General features: G+C 41.0%; 3 protein-coding genes across 4 annotated transcripts; all 3 read right to left on the reverse strand.

The window, feature by feature from the left end:
* Nucleotides 1-1,466: 1,466 nt before the first annotated feature.
* Nucleotides 1,467-5,677, reverse strand: med8 (mediator complex subunit 8). Of its 2 annotated transcripts, none has more exons than XM_084549172.1 (7): nucleotides 5,614-5,677; nucleotides 5,179-5,300; nucleotides 4,444-4,588; nucleotides 4,192-4,332; nucleotides 3,976-4,063; nucleotides 3,642-3,881; nucleotides 1,467-1,856 (listed from the first exon to the last, which is right to left on the reverse strand). In XM_084549172.1, exons 1-7 carry the CDS (start codon nucleotides 5,617-5,619, stop codon nucleotides 1,786-1,788), a joined length of 813 nt encoding a protein of 270 aa, XP_084405298.1. In that variant the 5' UTR covers nucleotides 5,620-5,677; the 3' UTR covers nucleotides 1,467-1,785. The 2 variants fall into 2 exon arrangements, with proteins under 2 accessions (XP_084405298.1, XP_084405297.1); XM_084549171.1 differs by having other exon boundaries at nucleotides 3,621-3,881.
* A 1,974-nt stretch (nucleotides 5,678-7,651) lies between these two features.
* On the reverse strand, nucleotides 7,652-12,771 carry aldh9a1a.1 (aldehyde dehydrogenase 9 family, member A1a, tandem duplicate 1). Its single transcript, XM_084548825.1, has 12 exons — nucleotides 12,700-12,771; nucleotides 12,288-12,446; nucleotides 11,277-11,422; nucleotides 10,850-10,979; nucleotides 10,623-10,757; nucleotides 9,730-9,926; nucleotides 9,496-9,636; nucleotides 9,192-9,380; nucleotides 8,910-8,997; nucleotides 8,668-8,809; nucleotides 8,298-8,410; nucleotides 7,652-8,071 (listed from the first exon to the last, which is right to left on the reverse strand). Exons 2-12 carry the CDS (start codon nucleotides 12,427-12,429, stop codon nucleotides 7,977-7,979), a joined length of 1,518 nt encoding a protein of 505 aa, XP_084404951.1. The 5' UTR covers nucleotides 12,430-12,446; nucleotides 12,700-12,771; the 3' UTR covers nucleotides 7,652-7,976.
* A 1,790-nt stretch (nucleotides 12,772-14,561) lies between these two features.
* tmco1 (transmembrane and coiled-coil domains 1) lies at nucleotides 14,562-17,686 on the reverse strand. The gene is made up of 7 exons (XM_084547656.1): nucleotides 17,506-17,686; nucleotides 16,906-16,983; nucleotides 16,750-16,809; nucleotides 16,584-16,630; nucleotides 16,361-16,428; nucleotides 16,005-16,149; nucleotides 14,562-15,003 (listed from the first exon to the last, which is right to left on the reverse strand). Exons 1-7 carry the CDS (start codon nucleotides 17,573-17,575, stop codon nucleotides 14,905-14,907), a joined length of 567 nt encoding a protein of 188 aa, XP_084403782.1. The 5' UTR covers nucleotides 17,576-17,686; the 3' UTR covers nucleotides 14,562-14,904.
* Between the last annotated feature and the right edge of the window lie 1,360 nt (nucleotides 17,687-19,046).

Below are 19,046 nucleotides of genomic sequence, written 5' to 3' on the forward strand. Positions count from 1 at the left end.
TCATTTACAGCTACATGAAACCATGGAACAATTAGTGCTACTTCACCAAGCGAGGCCATTCAGCTACAGCTAGGATCTGAGTTCAGTTCTGAGTTCAGCCTGGAGTTCAGTTTAAATCAACACCCCTCGTCTACCCTGGACATTATTTTTTATATTTTTTATTACAAGTGATCAGAACATAAACAGAACAAAAGTAGGTGTAATGTGTGAGAGAGAGAACTGCACGCAGCCATTTGAATTTTTCACATGTTCATTCAATTGTAATTGATGTAATTTTTTTTTCTTAATAGATTTTCTGGTGCATTTAAAAAAATAACAAATCAACATGCTTTATTAATTACATTACAAAATGTTCTATTCCAACTCTGATTTGTCTTACCTTTATTGTTTTTGCAACTCCAAATCATAAATTGTATTTTTTCTCCTCCTCTCAGCAAATAATACCTACAATACGTGTGCAATGCACAGTAGGATAGTGCCTCCTTAACTTGATTTTAGGAGCTGTACATTCATTTATTTGAATTATTTAAATATCTTCAATCCTGGATATTGAATCAGTGGACTCCTCCAGTACAAAAAAAAAATAATTTAAAAAATAAATAAATTTAGGGTAACATTCACAAAGGATCATACTTTTATGGGTAAGAGAACAATAATAATAATAAATACAATGGGTGTATATTTATGTTGTCCACCGATATCTAATTTGCATTTCAACTTGAGACCTTAAAAAAAAATTACCTTAACCTGTCTGCATAGTAGTAAAGAAAAGAAAAAACACAGAGAAACTAGTCACCTCTAATCTGTCCTATACGACACTATTTGTCGAAACCATGCAAATGCTGCATTATACCCCAACTTCAGGGGGTAGTTTGGAACCTCACTTGAACTATTCTGCTTTGTGAGGTTTGCAGGATGTAGCTCATTGGGTCTTTGTTGATAATTTAGCCCTCATCATCTGTGAACACAAGTGTGACCTTGTGCAGCTTTGAGCTGTCTCAGCAGTGCGTCTGACCACGGCGGCTGACACAGCGAGACGTCTGCCTGTTTGGGGACAGAGGGTGTATGTAGGTCAGCCATGGGCCTGCATGCTGTGACAGCAGCACGGTCACTGTGCTGTGCAGCGGGACAGGGATTGGAGTGGACAGAGGGCCGGCACAGAGAGAGGGCCCCCCTCACACGTCAGCACGGATTCTTCCTCATTTCCTCCCTTAAACACTTTGACATTATCAGGCCACACGGAGCAACGTCCACCCTCATTATTCTCACCTTTGGTACAGCAGCAAAATGGACAAAGGGGAGCAGAAGCAGATCATAGCGCGCATGAAACATGTTGGGATGGTCATTTCATGGGGACTGCCTCGGCCATGTCAAGAATAAATACTTTTTCATTCACACAAAGAAAACCTTCAGTGTTGATACTTAAGAGTAATTAATTTAAACACTGTATTCAATACACAAACAGGAAGGATCTTTGAACACATTTTATTAAAGAAATGTCATGAGTACAGTTCAAAAATATAAAGCTGCTCATAAATGACAGCATACTGCCATCTAGTGGCTTTAACAGTGACGCTCAGGTGTGGTAATAAAAATGAAAGTTGAGTTATGTACAAGATTAATTTCATGTTCATCAGAGCACGTTGTTCAACGCAGAGTTTCTTACACACACATGATAATAACACCATACAGAGTTGGCATGGTTGTGCTGTTAATGTTGGCGCATGGGTAGAAGAGTCTCTGAAATGTCTCTGAAAACAGAGGATGGAAAGAGAAGGAAGGAACTCATCGGTTGTACGGATGCATTGAGCCAGATGCAGATTTGATGTTAGTCTTGATGCTGCTTGGCATTTTACCTGGGGAAAAAAAAGGAAAGTGATCAACTTCATAAACATTTAACATTATTATAAACAGATATCTGATGTAACAGAGTGTGTGTCAGCAGCAAACATAAGTCAAAGTCGCTCCATCACCTATTACTTGACAAATTACTACCATCTTTATTGTTTATAGTGGTGTTATTTTAATTTACAACCGAATAGCAGTATTGACTGTATACCAGCTGATACTGATACTTTTTATTCATGAAAGAAAATCATATCTATCTGTACCCAAAGCCTCTTCAAAGTGTCAATACACTGGTTTGAAATTAGAAAGTTAAATTTGTCCATTACTGAGCTTTGGGCTATGTTTGTTTTTTTTTTTTTTTATTGCCCTTTGTGTGGGACGCTTCCCTAACCCTAACCCTGACAATTTTGAATTTTCAATTGCTTAACATAAAGAATGTGACTGAGCTGACAGGTATGAACTCCCAACAACTGCAATGATTGAAACGTAAACACTCATCTAATTTAAGAAACTCGTGAGAGCTGAGGTCAAGAACCTTTCACCAGAAATGTAATGATTCGACTCCTCAAAGCAGCCACTGTTTGCCTTAACGGCAACTTTGCACGCTTTTGGCAACATTTTAACCAACTTCACAAGGTCGCCACCTGCAGTCCATCATTACTTTAAGACACAAAGAACAGTCAATCTGGAAAATTTGAAAAGGAGTTTCACGAGTTTCAAGTCGAAAAACCATCAAACTCTGTGATGAAAACGACTCTCCACTTCGACAAGTGCTTGTAAGTGGGAAATCCTTCCAGACCGTTGCAAAAGCACCAGGTGACTACCTCATGAAGCTGGCTGAACGACTGAAGAGAGTGCATAGCTGTTACAAAAGAAACAATCTACCTCTGAAGAATTTTGCTTAGACAAATGTATGCGTGTTATTTCACAGCACATGACAATAGGTCTAGACTGTGGAAATCAGCTTGTCATATCGATATCCATAAATATCATAAGAAAAGTGTTGTTTCAAGTCTCCTACTGGTTACAAGAATTAAATTCAGTTTGTAGGTGAAGCGTACTGAACTTCCCAGGGTGATTAATGATCAGTGCAGGTAGCGTAATATTTAATATTCTGTAACTCCATTATTTATATGTGCTCTCCAATAACTCATTATTAAAACACCTTAAGCCTTGCTCTCCTTCCTAGCAACTACATTTCACACCGACACATTAAAAATTGTTATTGCCTTCATTATACACACACACACACACACACAGATGAGCCACAATATCAAAACTACTGACAGGTGAAGTGAATATCATTGATCATGTTGTTATAATGCATTGTTTTGAGGAGGAAACCTTTGGTCCCAGCATTCTTATGAATGATACTTAAGACACCCACCAGCCACCCAAACTTTGATGCTGACCAGGCACGTTTATCCCATAGTCTTAGACCAGAATAGACCAAGGTGTTGACCTGGCCTCCAAATTGACTAGATCCCAAACTGATCAAGTATCTGTGGGATGATCCACAGAGGCCCCTCCCCTCAACCCATAGGCCCCCACTAACAACGTCCTGGTGCCCATGTCCATTCTCTGGTGAGTCAGAACTTTTGGAGGCACAGGGGAGACCTACACAATGTTAGCCAGGATGTTTTAATGCTGTGGCTGATTGGTGTATGTCCTTATCCCTCAAAGCTCTCTCTCACACCTCGCTAAAGATACATCTGATGTGGTTTACTTTGTTCCAGTACTGTGTAGTGCAGTGCTCTGAGTGAAATACTAACCCAGGTCTCCAGGTCGCCTACCTGGCTGTCCTTGCTGCTGTTGAGCGACAGGTCCTCCCATACCTGCTTGCTGGTTTGAACCACCACCAATGGTGACCTGCTGCAAGGTTGGACCTCCGCTCATCATCTGACCCTGCCCTGGGTGTCCAGGAGCCAAAGGACCTGAGGGCCTACATTTGGAAAGTCCCTTTCCAAATGCAACAGCTCCAACTAATGCGTTGGTGTCAGCTGGGTTGAAAGATGGTTTGTTCTGTCGCGCCGCTGGACAAAAAAAAAAACAAATATATATAGAGTCAACATTTTTATTGTCATATGAATTTATGAAAAATATCAGTGCAGCAAAAGTGTGACATACCTGCACTTTCTGCCTCTCTGTCTTCACGAGGGTTGTTGAGCTTCTCCAGCAGATTAGAACACAGCTTATTCAACGTCTGGATCTGTTTCTGTTAATAAAAATGTGAGAGTGGCCTTGAACAATGCAAAAAAAAAAAAAAAAAAAACTCACAATCACGGCAGAATGCTTTTTTATAGAAAAAAAGGCAGCACTGATGCACTCAACCCAAAAACTAACCTGTGCGACCTCTGGGCCAATACGCGCTGCCTCTGTACTCAGCTGTTTCTCCTGCTCCTCCACCTCCGGATCAGGCTTCGTCCGCAAATAGTCTGGTACGATCTCGTGGCTGAACACTGGGACGCGCTGCTCTGTAAGTTTCTGAGAGGTGGTAAATGGACACAGGTTCAAGAGATGATTTAAAAAAAAAAAAAAAAAAAAAAAAAAAAAAAAAAGGAATCTGACACATCAGTCGGAGGCTTCGATACTCACTGCTAAATCCTCATCCCTGTCTGGAGACAGAAGCAGCGGGATTATGACCTGGTTGCGAAAGGACGGCGTCTTCTCGTTCTTCAGCAGTTTATTGATAGTATTCAGCTGGCCAGACAGAAGTGCGAAGTTGTCTAAAACAGACGGCCTAAATGACACACATGGAAGCATCTTAGAGGGAACAAAACACCCATCCAGGAACATGTTTTAGTTTTAATATTTACATTTTGATAAAAGAGCTTATTGTATCTCATATTTTTTAAGAAAGGTCACCCTTGACCTATTAGATTTCAGATTCAACACTCTGCTGTTCAGATATCACTTCTTTAGTGTTCAGTCTTTATTTCAGAATCTGGCCAGAGTGAATTTGGAGGCCAGGTCAACACCTTGTGCTGTTCTTCATGTTTTTTTTTAGTTGTTCCTAAACTGTTTTTGTGTGTGTGTCTGTGTCAGGCTGCATCCTGCTGGGGATGGCTGCTGCCATCAAGGAGTGTCAATGCTATGGGGTCGGGGTGCCTGGTCTGGTCTAAGTAACATCCACATGAATGCCAGGTCCAGAAGTTTCCCAGCAGAACATTATATTGTCACAAGATGCTCAATGTTATTCACTTCTCCTGTCAGTGGTCATTATGTTATGCCTGATTGGTGCATGATCTATTTGCTTCCATGCTCCATTTCCTCAAAGATCACCAAGAAGAGGAACCAAACGATTACCCACTAAAACAAAGTTTAACTTACCACGTTAAACGCTCGTATTCGTTTTCTAATTTATAAATAAAACTGTGGAGAGCGTTTTTGACGTGAGCAACACGGGAGGTTAGCGACTCCACCGACGCTTCCAACTGCTTCTCTTCTCGTTGCTGAAAGAAAAAAAAAAAAAAAAGGTTTTCTGATAAACCTAAAACATGTTTAATACCCACTGCCACAGTGAACCATCAAAACACAGCATTGTGAGCGAGATTTACATTAACCACAGCTCCGTTGCCTAGACGTCCTAGCTAAACTGCTAAGCGACACATAATTTAAAAAGCTAACGTTAGCCGTTGTGAGTTCAGCAAATAAACAAAAAACAGAGGCAAACAAAAGTAGCATAAAACAGTAATAAATGTACCAATTAACGGTGCAATTAACAAAGCATCGCTCTGTCGTTTTCCATATATTGTAAATTATTACCTGCATTGTTGAACTACAGGCTAACTCGACGAGGATGAAACTCAAACAACACAGAACCACTTCCGGCTCATCGCTGTCAAAGTAAAAGCATTTGAAAACATTATGGGTTTGGCGAATGCAACGACCGCACTTTATGTCTTTAGATCTTATAATCTCATTAAGGCTAACAAAATACAGGGAAAAATGACAAACTACCTAGATCTGACAGTCTCATTATGATGCTTTAGCAGAGCAGGTACACATTTTGTTTGGAGAAATAAGGTAACAATTCAGTCAGGCAGGATTCTGACTGCTCACTCTCCTGTTGTTCAAACCATAGATTGTATAAATATATTAAATCAATGAAAAATAAACATGAATAGAATATTTATACAGTCTACTGATAAATGAAACTCTATCATCAAGTATGATGATAGAGTTTAGAAGAGGCTGTTCACGTTGACCATTTCCACCAACACAGTCTACCGCTGGGAGTGGCACTCACCAGGCCACTCTCTCTACCAATGTCTGCGGAGATCATGACACAACTGTGGGGTTTTCCTCTCATTCAGCAAATACAATATAGCTCACTTGCTATCTACTCTGCATCTACACTGACAACACTGCTCATTCAGTCTGACATCTTGTATTCTCCAAATAGCACATCTACAAGGAGTGGTGTTGTAGTTATTGATATAGCAGGCCCCTGCCTCCAGGTTCGCAGCGACACGAGGGGCCTGAGAAATTTCCCTGCAAGGAGAGGACATGCAGTATTTCAGAATTAAAAAACTTCTTCAGAATACTAACCATCTGTATGCAACTTAACCGTACAACTGAAGCTACAATTGCGCAATCATTTCAATTTGGAGATGTTTATTGGCACTGGTTATGGAAACCTTGAACTACAGCCAACAGAACTCAGCAAACGCTTTATCTTAATAGAGCAAACCATCCGCTCTGTATCTGGGGTTGCTCCACATTGCTAAATAATGAATGCTCTGTGTGTTGCCTCAGCTGACCTGATAAAAACTCCTGACACCAATCCAAATGTGGTGTCGTTAGCTCTGAGGATCATTGCTTCCTCTGTGTCGAAATGCAGGACAGACATGACGGGGCCAAAAATGTCACAAGTCATATCGTCTCTGCAGTTATCAGTTTTGAGAGAAAGAAGTGGGGATAACCTATGGTGGATACTGGTACAGAGAACATGCAGATAGATGGGTATGGCTGAGTGTTTATGACCTACCAAGTACACAGGGTGACATATCCCTCCTTTCATTTTGGGGTCACTGGAGACAACACACTGTCTGCCACCGACAGGGATGGCCTTTGTCCTTTTGACAATCTCCTGTAGGAACTGTGGCATGATCTCCCTTTGCACAAACACTCTGGTTGCATTAAAGCAGACCTACAAATTTCAGTCCTCTTGATCATCCCTCAGTGGCAGGGGCAGGGTCAGTGGTCTGACAAAGGCTTGAATGCAGCCAAAAGAGAGGTCAGGGAGTTTCCTGGTGAAAACCTAGAATTGTTACTACAACTAAAATGGAATAGATAAGCAAGTGGAAGCTAGAATACAATGATGTTACATAAGGATCAGATGTTGTGCCAATCAATAATGAAATACATACCAAAGCTTTGTAACCGTTAGTAATTAACAGAAGTTGAGTTGTGCAACATGACAGCAGGCTGTTTCAGTGCGACAACAGGGCTGATGATTCAGAAAATATAATGAATTATTATTGTTGAACATGTTTTACTCACGTCGTATGTGCACCCACTCTGAAATGAATTTTAAGATCAGGTATATGAGGAAGATTCACATGTTAATACTATTTTCAGGACACATATTGATTATATGATTATACACCCCTTACCCAAACCAGTGTACCATTGAGCAAGACAACTTTACACCTAAAATTGCTTCGCAGGCACAAGGTCAAAAAATCAATATTGTGCATTCCCAACATTAATCTATTTATCAGTTATTACCAAAGTAAATTGTATTAATGTGTTCTTGTCATTACTTTTGATTCAGATGCAATAAACAACAAGAAAAAACTTTAGTCTCCAAAACATTTTATTTTGAGGAAAAATACTGTAGTCAAGTAGCATTACAGTGAGGCACACAGTAAACACTGCATAGGATTTCTAATGAAGGCTGTTGGTGCTTCTTCATTACGCACTCAATTTATGTTTTATTTACTTGATTAATACTAAAATAAGGTCATGTGTTCTTCAGGTTTGGCACGAATACTTGGGGAATGTTATCAAAGTAAATGAGTAGAGAAGAGTGTAGGTGGTCTACATTCAATGTCTAATGCATTGAACACCCGTGAATGGAGTTTCATTTGGAGTCCTGGCACAATACTGTAAACCTGGAGCGTTTAAAAGAGGCTGTCCACGTCGCCCATTTCTACCACCACGGTCTTCAGCTGGGAGTAGTACTCGATTGTCACCTGGCCGTTCTCTCTGCCAAAGCCTGTGAAGAACATTAGAGAAAAAAAAGTAAATTCAGCAAATAGAATAGTCATTTATTGCTCTATATAATATATATATATATATATATATATATATATATATATATGTGTGTGTGTGTGTGTGTGTGTACATACACATATCCACATACACACTCTGTATATATACACACAGACACGCACAGTGACAAAAGCATTCATTTTCACCTCTACAACCTCACCACACCCTACCTGAATTCTTGTATCCACCAAATGGCACTTCAATAGAACTGATGTTGTAATTATTGATATAGCAGGTCCCTGCCTCCAGCTGTGCGACAACACGATGGGCCCGAGAAATGTCCCTACGGACAGAAGAAAGAAACAGGTTTCAAATTTATAGAAAGGTAGAACACAAAAAAGAAAAGTCTACATGCGACTTCATCGTACAGCTAATGCTACAACTGTGCAATAAATTAAACTCTGACAAGTTTATCAGCTGCATTGTTGAAACTCTGAACTGCAGCCAACAGGTCAGAACAAATTCTTTATCTTCAAGAGCAAACCATTAGCTCAGCATATCAGCGGTTGCTCCACATTGCTAAATGTTTATACAGCAAACCTGGTAAAAACTCCAGAGGCCAATCCATATGTGGTGTCGTTGGCCCTACGGATCACTTCCTCCTCTGTGTCGAAAGGCAGGACGGACATGACGGGGCCAAAAATCTCCTCCTTTACACAAGTCATGTCGTCTCTGCAGTCATCTGTTTTGAGAGAAAGGAGTGGGGTTACATATGGTGAATACTGGTACAGAAAACACGCAGGTAGTGTAATATATATGGATACAGAGTGTTTCTGAACTACCAAGTACACAGGGTGACATATAGTACCCTCCCTTCAATTTGGGATCACTGGGGACAAAAGGCTCTCCACCACAAAGCACTTTGGCCCCCTGAATAAACAAAGGGTATAAAATGGATTAGACATTGTGCCAACTAAAGTAAAAACAATTGAACTATACACTGTGATATAACTGATTTGCTACTGGGGATGAGGAGCTATTAATACTGATTCATTCTTAAACTGCTCACCCCTACTGGATAAAATCAATTCTTCTAAGCAGGCCACCTAAGATTGTCAACACACCTCTTTCTTGGCCTGATTGACATAGCCCAGCGCTTTCTCCAGTTGTGGTTTGCTGATCAGTGCACCCATTCGTGTGCCATCAAGCAGGGGGTCACCGACAGGGATGGCCTTGGTCCTTTTGACAACCTCCTGTAGGAACTGTGGCATGATCTCCCTTTGCACAAACACTCTGGTGGCATTACAGCAAACCTACAAATTACAGACACACATTTTAAACTATAAAAGCTGAAACAAAATCGAGTTTGAATTGGATCAGGTCAAGATAGTCAAACCCAACTATAATTATAGAACCCGGGAGTCTCACCTGCCCCTGTGTCAGGAAGTTTCCCATGAGTGCTCCCTTCACTGCGTTCTCCAGCTCACAGTCTTTGAAGATAATGAGTGGAGATTTTCCTCCAAGCTCCAGAGTCACCTGCTTCACCCCCTTTGATGACATTTCCATGACCTGAGAGTAAAGACAGGAGGATGGTCTAGGTTAATATGACAAGCCTCTTCTGTTGACTTAAACAAAACCATAGGTCTGTACTGGTTTCTGGACCTTTTTGCCTGTTGGAACGCTGCCAGTGAAGGAGACTTTGGCAACCATGGGGTGTTGGCAGAGCAAGGAGCCAGTTTCTGCTCCGCCTTGGACCACACAGAAGACCCCATCAGGTGCTCCTGCCTCTTTGTAGATCTCAGCCAGGAGGACAGCAGTCACAGGAGTCATTGGAGAGGGCTTGAATACCATGGCATTACCTGACAAAACAACCACACTGTAACATCACACTGAGTCTGTGTGGGTGAATCTCAATCAGGCTTGCAAATCTGGACACTGCTATTATACCCCCTTGTTCTTTGAAAGTCCAGCCACAAATTCTCTATTGGACTGAGGTCTCTTTTGGACTGTATGCTTTGGTTCATTGTCTTGTTGGAAAATAAATGTTGTCCCAAGCTGTAGTTCTCTTGCAGAGTGAGTCAGATCATCCTCCAGGATTTACCCTTTAACACTCTATCTTTACACCTCACAAAGCATGCCCCCATGCCTTTGGGGAAACTCTAGAAGAAATTATGTCCCATCTCAGCTGCTTAAGCTTTTAATTCCTTCTGTGTAGTCATTGGTGTTTTAGTGACCTTCCTCATTAGTCTCCTTCTTGAAGTGTCACTCAGTTTGTGAACACGGCCATGCACCACTTTCTCACTTTGACATAAAAGAGAATTTTAATGTTGATTCTAGTCATAAAAGCCAAATTATATCAAGCATGGTTCCATTTTTAAAAGAAATAATAAGGGGGACACATCCAAGAAGGTCCATACTTTTTATAGGCAGTGTATCTCAAACCTGATTACAGGCCAACTGGCAGTCAGACTGATGATATTCAGGAGCAGGTGCAATGAAGCAACATGTGAAATCAGCCAAATCGACGGTGTAATACACACTACTATAAAACTCACCACATGCCAGAGCAGGGGCAGACTTGCATACTGCAATCTGGAAGGGGTAGTTAAATGCACCAATCCCCACACACACACCAAGAGGCTCCCTCCTGGTGTAAGCAAATGTTCCACCAGGAAGCTGGATGTGCTGGCCTGCAGTGGATGACAACAAAAATACAACGTTAAAATAAAACCAAGCTAAGATTTGGAACTTTTGGAAAACACCAAACTGTTGGTGCACCCACCTGAAAGTGTACCAGCCAGGCCAGCATAGTACTCAATACACTGCCAGGAAACATCAATATCCACCAGTGCTTCAGTGAGGGTTTTGCCATTGTTGATCACTTCCAGCTTTGCAATCTTCTCCCTTCGTTCCTATTTTTTATGGGAACAAAGCAAAAACGAACTATTTCAATTGCTACTTTGCAGTAATTTAGCTTCAAGATAATGCAATGACACAGCTCAAAGGAGACCGGCACACAAATGGTTCATTTAGTGGAAATGTAGGCCAGCAGTGAAAGGGCGGTATGAGTTTATGCTTTTAATGAATAACTAGTGTCTCACTGCATGAATGCTAAGCTCAGCTCCAACTTATGTTGCGTAACACTGAAAGCAACTTGGTAGGTTTCCAGGCCTCCAGATGGTTGTGACACAACAGCCCGACTGTCTCACCCTGATAATGCGGGCGGCCTCCAGCATCACCCGACCCCTCTCCGTCCCTGACATCGCTCTCCATTTCAGGTAGGCAGAGTGAGCGCTCTGAATGGCCTCCTCCACCTCCTCAGCACCACAGGGCACCATCTGACATAAGACCCGGCCTGCACAAAGGAGAAGAGCAACAGGTTGCAGACAGCGCAGCTGAGAATGACAACATTTAGGTTAAATATAACTTAATCACATCAAGTATTTAAGATAATTCTATTCCATTCACTCAGTATTAAATTCCAAAGTTTCCCCACCCTACTAAAGAGAAGAAAAAGGGGTGGGTTTCAGTTGCACAACAGCTTGTCCTCTTGGTGACCCAGAGGCACTGATGAGTTAGTATTAAGGGAGGTCCGGCTCTTTTCAAAGATTCGGCTCTTTTTGCTTGGCTCCCAATTAGACATTTTATTCTAATTGAGCAACTATGAATGCTTTGTGTGTTGGTAACAATTTTTTTCATTCACTGCTATCATACAATACTTATTTTTATGGATTTTGTTTCGTTACAAAAAAAATACACAGTTAATATTTTAATCAAACTAAGGCCAAAGTCTACATTATGACACTTTAGATAAAAGTCTTTGATGCAGGCTGGCATTCAGAAATACCAGATGCCACAGCTTGGATGTCCAGTTTTCGCTCATTTTTTCCACTTTCCCTGCTTATAAATCTGGCTCTCCAGTCTCTCTTTCGTACTGTGTGTATCTAGCCTGTACCACCACACTTGAGGTCTGTCTTTGGATCGTCTGCTTATCTTTCATATAATGATATGACGCTAGTTTGACCTCGCATGTGATTGGCTACATGATGTGCCCATCAAAATGAAGTCCCACCCTGCCAGCAGAGATTTTTTGAGGAGTCGGCTCTTCTCGTTAGCCTCAAAGAGTTGTCTTAGTGCGAACCGTTATACGGTACCAGTATATTTCCTCCATTAAGTTCATCGTTACAAACTGAAGCAGAGTTGAAATGAACAAGACTCACCAGTCGCAGGTTCAAACACGGGCTCTGCTCCTTTCTCCTGCCTGGGTTTCAGCCGTTTGCCACCCCAGAAGTTCAGAGGGTCTGTGACTACCACGGTCCCCGTCGAGGCTCCGGGCATCATGTCGAGAGTAGATTGGGCCATTTTCAGACAGAGAGCGGCTGCAAGAACACAGGAAAGCTTTTAGTGCTTAAAGTCACTTTGCAACAATTTTAACTGTGCAATGAAAACAGAATAACAGGATGACCCAGGAATTGCACAACGTGCTCTGAGCTTCAGCTAAATTGGAAAGTAGAGCTACTTGGCTAAATTAGCGCCAGGAAAAGCCTGCGCATGACGCCATTTTTACGCGACCCACGGTACAAAAGCACAGAGAGGTTAAATACAGTCAGTGGTTAAAACGAACGACCTTACCGTTCCTGCTTGTACAAACAGACAGGATGCGAAACGGCGGCTAAATCTCTTAAGAGCGTTTCACGCCCCTGTACTGACAGCCAGGAAACGCCCCCTCCGTGATGCATTTAAGGTCTCTGGGTGCGTCTCGTTTCTGTTCTGGTGAATAATCGTCCGAGGCAGAGATCAAATCATGACATGCCACAGCTAAGCCTGTCCGACTCAGGACAAAGAGACTATAAATGATGAGCCCAACGACAACTGAATTTCTCTTAGCTGCTCAGTGACACTTCCATGGCTTACTGGGACACTTAACCTTTTCTCCAGAAAGTATTCAGACCTCTTCAATTGTGTTGTGTTTGTAGTATTTAACTGATACAACGGGATTTTGACCCCCCCCCCCCCCCATAATGACAAAGAGAAAACTGTTTTTTTATAATTCTTTGCCAATTTGTCGAAAAGAAAAAAATAACTAACTTACAGAAGCATTTGGAACTGTGGCACTCCAAACTGTGGTCATATGCACCCCGTTTGCTTTAATAAAGTTTTTGATGTGCTTAGAACTTGACTTTAATTGATCCATGGAAAACTGAATGAGTGTGACAGATTAGAAAGGCAAATGCATGTGTATGTAAAGGTCCCCCAGTTCACAGTCTAGGTCTGGATAAACATTAAGCTATTAAATTCAAGGAATTCTGTGAGAAACTCTGCAATAAAACGGCAGCGAGGCAAAGATCAGGCCGCATAAAGCAATAAAACCATTTCGGAAGCTTTGAGTGTTTCTAGTAATAATAATAATAATAAATTTTATTTATAAAGCACTTTACATCAAATATCTCAAAGTGCTACAGGTTAAAAAGAAGAAGAAAAGGTTTTAAAAAAGAAAAAACATCTAAAGGGGACCAAAAGCTTTGCTAAAAAGAAATGTCTTAAGACCTTTTTTAAAACAGTCAGTGGATTGTGGTGCCCTCAAGGTGTCAGGGAGGGCATTCCACAGACGTGGGGCAGCAGCACAGAAGGCCCTATCTCCCATGGTCCTCCGTCTGGTTCTGGGTATGTGGAGGAGGTTTGATTGAGTGGAGCGGAGGGAGCGTGTTGTGTTTTGTGGATTGATGATTTCTTTGAGATAGGGGGGTGCGTGTCCATGGATGCATTGGTGAGTGAGGAGGGAAACTTTGTACTCAATCCTGGTGGAGACGGGAAGCCAGTGGAGTGAGTGGAGAATGGGGGTAATGTGCTCATGTTTCCGCACTCTCATCAGGATCCTAGCTGCAGAGTTTTGGATGTACTGAAGCCTCTGCAGACACAGTGAACTCAGTTTTTGTGAAATAGTGCAAGGTGCACATTGGTCGGGTGGTGAACAGGAGCTATGTGGTCACTTTAAACAGAGCTATACTGCAGAAATGGGAGAACCTGACTGAAATTTGAATCTCTGTCCTTTATGGTAGAGCAGCTAGACTTAAACAACATTTCAAAGGTTGTAATATGCCAACGGAAAAGGCTCCTCTAGTCTGACAAGACAAAAAATTAACATTTTGGCCGGAACTAAAAGCATTTCGTCCAGGGAACACTAGTCTTCATTTGGCTTAAGTGTTCTCCACAGGGAAGCATGGTGGTGGGAGCATCCTGCTTTAAGGGGGCTTTGAGAAGATCAGGGAGGGGAGATCTGGTTTGCCGGAAGGTTGAATTCAGCCATCAGAGAGGTCAGAGGGGTCCCTAAGGAAAGCCCTTACCCAGAATAGTTGCAAAAGTGTAGGAAAGAACACATCATCTGACTTTATATCAAGAAGTATCATTACAACAAACTGCTTTCTAAATTAGGAGAAAGAATTGAACAAGTATCTCAAATAATGAATTTAAAGTGTAAAAAAGAAAAGCACTGCTAAAATGTAATAATAAAACTTTATTATTATGTAAGATACAAGGACACATTAATACTGAAAATGAAACAGATGTTAGTGTGACCAATTAATAATTAAAAATCTCAAAACACTCCATTCCTTGTACTGAATACGCGGGAGACATTTGTAACCTTGGGCAATCAACAGAATTACAAACAGCTTCTCTTCTTCTAATTTCTTACTGACACAACCTTAAATAAACAACAGATGCACAGAAAGTAGCTGCAATAGGTAAGACGAGTGCTTCAGCAGGAGCACATCTGTCTGCACGCTGATGGGGGCGCCACGTCCGTAGGCTGAAGGAGTTTATGAAGAGTCCTGCTCATTAGGAAAACTTAGCTGCTTGGGGAGGGGGTCCCAGGAAGCCTCCAGCCTGTTTCGTTGCAGCTCTGGAGGGCGCAAGGCCGAGCATCTTCTGAATATTCTGGAGGACAAACACACGGCAGATGATTTATACTGAAAGAGTCAAGTCACATTCAACCCAAACATTAGGGCAGGGGCATTATTCTGTTGGATAAAATATGAAAGAGGCTTCTGTGTTTTTCTTATCGTCAGTAAATTTCATAAAAAGCCTAAAACCAACAATAAATATTTTGTCCTAACAAAAGCCTGTAATGTCTCAGTTTTGTTGCCACGCATATCCAAAAACTTGGGAAATGAAAAAGGCTAAAAAGGGGGAAGCTGTTTTACACTTACACTACACACATTTGACAACAGGAATTCATGAGATTTATGCTGAATGCTACAGTAAGGTGAGACAGTCTTAGTTTCTTCAGATAAATGTGATATTGTGATATTTGTGTCAGTCCCCGATTATGGGATTGACAATCTTTTTTTTTCTGTGGTGGAATCAATAACGGTTTTAACTTTCTGTGATACAAGCTTTAGCGTTTGATCTAAAAATTTTCAACACAGCAGAAATCTGTGGCCAAAGTCCTGAGAGGCTTTCAATACTCATTACGCAACAGAAAAGAAAGCCACGCTGGATAATCAAAGGGAAGCCAAGGAGGGCAAACAATACTTGGCCTGAATCTGGTACCAGATGACTCTGCACACTTTTACCTAAATGAACTCAACTGTTCTTTGACTTCCCTGAGATAACTGAGGGGTTTGTTCCCCCTTTATAATAAGTAACAGTGAGCATGCTGTAAAATTTTAACATGCTAACTTTTAGCATGTCACTTTTAACATGCTGCAAGTTTAGGGAAATGGCTGAATTTCCCTTAAGGAATTGTTTCACCACTTTTCTCTTATGACTGCTGCTTTTTGACCTACACAGCTGAAAATTAAGATTAAAGTTTGCATACAAGCTTTGTAAGTTCAGTTTCCTGCAACCTGTAATGCTTCAAAATGTTCCTCCAATCCATAATTGTGCATTGACATATGGTAAAAATACATCAACCCCCACAGTGAGTCTCGAGTTACCTGTCTGATGGACATGGTGCAGAGGATATAGAGGAAAATGAAGGAGCAGTCAGTGTAATCCTCGCCCAGCAGGTTGCGGTGCGACAATCCCTGGATGTAAGACAGCGGTACGAATGGCAGTTTGGCCACTACCCTTCCATCAAAGCTAAACATGAAGGAGATATTAGAAAATGATGAGAGCTTCTAAAGGGTAATAGATCAGAGAAGTTACTAGAGACAGGACAAAATTCCTGCTCTCATGAACACAGACTTACACTAATTTTAATCGTTTTTTCAAGTTTCTTTTGTATGTTCTCTTGGAAAGATGACAATAATTTAACAAAATGTAAAACGTGTTTTACTGTGGAAGAACTTACATTGAGTTGAACATGCCCATCAAAGCTGTGAAGCAGAAGCCAATAGCGAACATGGACTTCATGCGCACCTACAAACAAACAAGTTTAAGATTAAGAAAGTAAATCTGACTAGAATTTGACATAATCACCACTCTCCATGTGGCAGATCTGATGACAGGCCAACCACAATCCCAGTCATTAAGCTAAATCACTGCATATTCTCTGAAAACAAACCGTCTCTCACCATAGACAGGTCTCTGTTGTTGTTCTTCAGTTTCTCTTCTTGCCTCTCTGTAAAACAAACAGACACGCCGTTGATCACTTACCACAAAGAGGGCAATTCATAAAAACAGTACTGTAAGGTCGTATTGTTACGACAGAGGCCACCGGTTTATTTTCTGTATTCTTACCGATCTTCTTCTTCTGTTGACGTCCAGCAGATTCGGTGATGGTTTCCTTTTTCTTTTCAACTAACATTGGAAAAGCAATAGTGAATGTCTCACACAATCTGTACAATAATTGTGCAATAATTACAGTAGTATGACTGTAAGTCATGAGCCACTTACGTTTTTTGCTTTGTTTTTCCACTTCTGCCTTTAACCTCTTGTACTTCTCAGTGCGATACACTAAAACCCAAGTAATCCCTGAGGAGAAAATCAGTTTGTAAAAAATAATGCTACTATTAGTACAGTTATTAAACCTCACCTAGTTGTAAATGTCCAGCTGTGACCATGACAATAATGAGACTCACAAATACTTGCTAGAGGCCAATTATGAACAATATGCCAAGTACACACTGTTTGTTTGTTTACATTTTGTGTCTGAATGGTCCATTTCTATTCTACTTAATGCAAAGCGATTCAAATTGGAGCGATTTATAAGTCCAGTACATTACATTACATTTCATCAAGTTTCCTGCAAGACTTTTACTGTGAAAATCTAACCGGAACACACAACGGCCAGTCGTTAGCTTAATCGGCTAAGCTAATCTCAATAGCTCAATATTAAATAAACGACAACTCCACGACAAGCGGTTAATTGATATTAACGACGTTGTTTACGTTTCCCTACTATGTGACCCAGAGCTTTGTAAAAAATCAATGTACAAATGGGTTTTTGGGGCGATAGTAAAATGCCTGTCGGTCTGTCAGATGGATTTCACTCACCTTCGGCTAACAGCGCTGTACAAACAGAGATGAACACGATCAGAATAGTGTCTGCGAACATGGTGCTCATGTTTTTGGTCGTGTCCCGTTTATCCGACCGCAAAGAGGAGATATATTTTTGCTTAAAGGCTGAGCACACTCCACCAGCCCGAGCTTTCGTAGAGCTAGGTCAGCACTACTGAAGAGGTCACATAAGTGAGAAGCACTTCCGGTTCACCGGCCTGACAGGAAAATGGAGCATAAGATATTTACAGTGAAAGCCCCTTTAAGTAGAGAAACAAGGGGATTTTTTATTTTTGTGCTCTGTTCAATTTGCTTGAATTTTCTATATTATATTATTAGAAATCAGAAATGTACTGATAATCTAACTAAATGCTTAAAATTATTTAAAACTCAGCATTTACAGGCCAGGAGACATACTTTTGTATCAAAAACAATGGAGTAGACGGTGCAACATATTTTAATTAAAGTAATCAGTGCGCATTAATTATTATTATTTTGTTTTAAGTAACTTTTCATAGTTTACTCCATTTAAACTGCTTTCCCTTTCATCTCATTTCTATATAGTTTTTAAATCTGCTTGTATTTTATTGCATTGTATATTGTTTTCTCATGATGTTTTATGCATTGCTGTTTTTTTTTTTTTTTTTTTGTAAGGTGACCTTGAGTGCTCTGAAAGGTGCCCACAAATAAAATGTATTATTATTAACTAGCTGTTGTAGGCTATTATTTCTTCTTCTATGATCTTTCACATTAACATTTCAGCTAGTTCTGAGTCACATGAATTTAGCCACCCAATCATGCATGCAAGATTGTGGAGGTGGGGCAAAATTTGAGTCCAGGCAGGTTTTCCATACAAAAAGGGCACCAGCTTCACATTAAGATCTTTAGTACGCAGGGTAAGCTCGGTACTGATATTGGGTTTTCTTGTGCGCATGTCTAAAATGTGTCCAAGCTCCCTTTGTTTTATTGATCAATCTCAACGTTTCATCATTAGCCTGCTGGCTTCTATCATAGAGAGATAAAGTTGTGTGAGGGTCAACAACAGCAACAACAGATGTTTGCCCTAGTGGTTCCTGAGGAGTTTGATCCGGCCACGATGAGGCCATCAGTCAGTGGTCTTGATTTAAGAGGCTGAGAGAGTCAAATATCGCAGTTTTCAAACAAAAAGTAAAAAAAAAAAACCCAAAAACAACTAAACATAAGACAGCGGGTTACAGTCTTGATGATTTAACAGCATCCACTCCATGCCCTACAGCAGGGGTCGGCAAGTAAGTTTGGCCTGGGGCCAGTTTTTTTCCGAGCAACTGAATGGCGGGCCAAAACATCACATCAATCAGAAACATTGTGAAATGGTTGACCCTTGAGCGGCTGGATGATGCCGAGAAAAGTAGCAGACTCCGATTTCTCAGTTTCCGTTACATTTATTTAAACCCAAACGCAACATAGCAGCAACAAACAAGCATGGTATATATCCTGTGAGATCAGACCTGCAACCCAGACAGCTTGTAAATGGCCCCCTTATGTACTGTGTCTCCGGC

This window comes from Chelon labrosus (assembly GCF_963514085.1).
Source record: "Chelon labrosus genome assembly, chromosome: 7".
In the NCBI taxonomy this organism is placed as follows: Eukaryota; Metazoa; Chordata; class Actinopteri; order Mugiliformes; family Mugilidae; genus Chelon; species Chelon labrosus.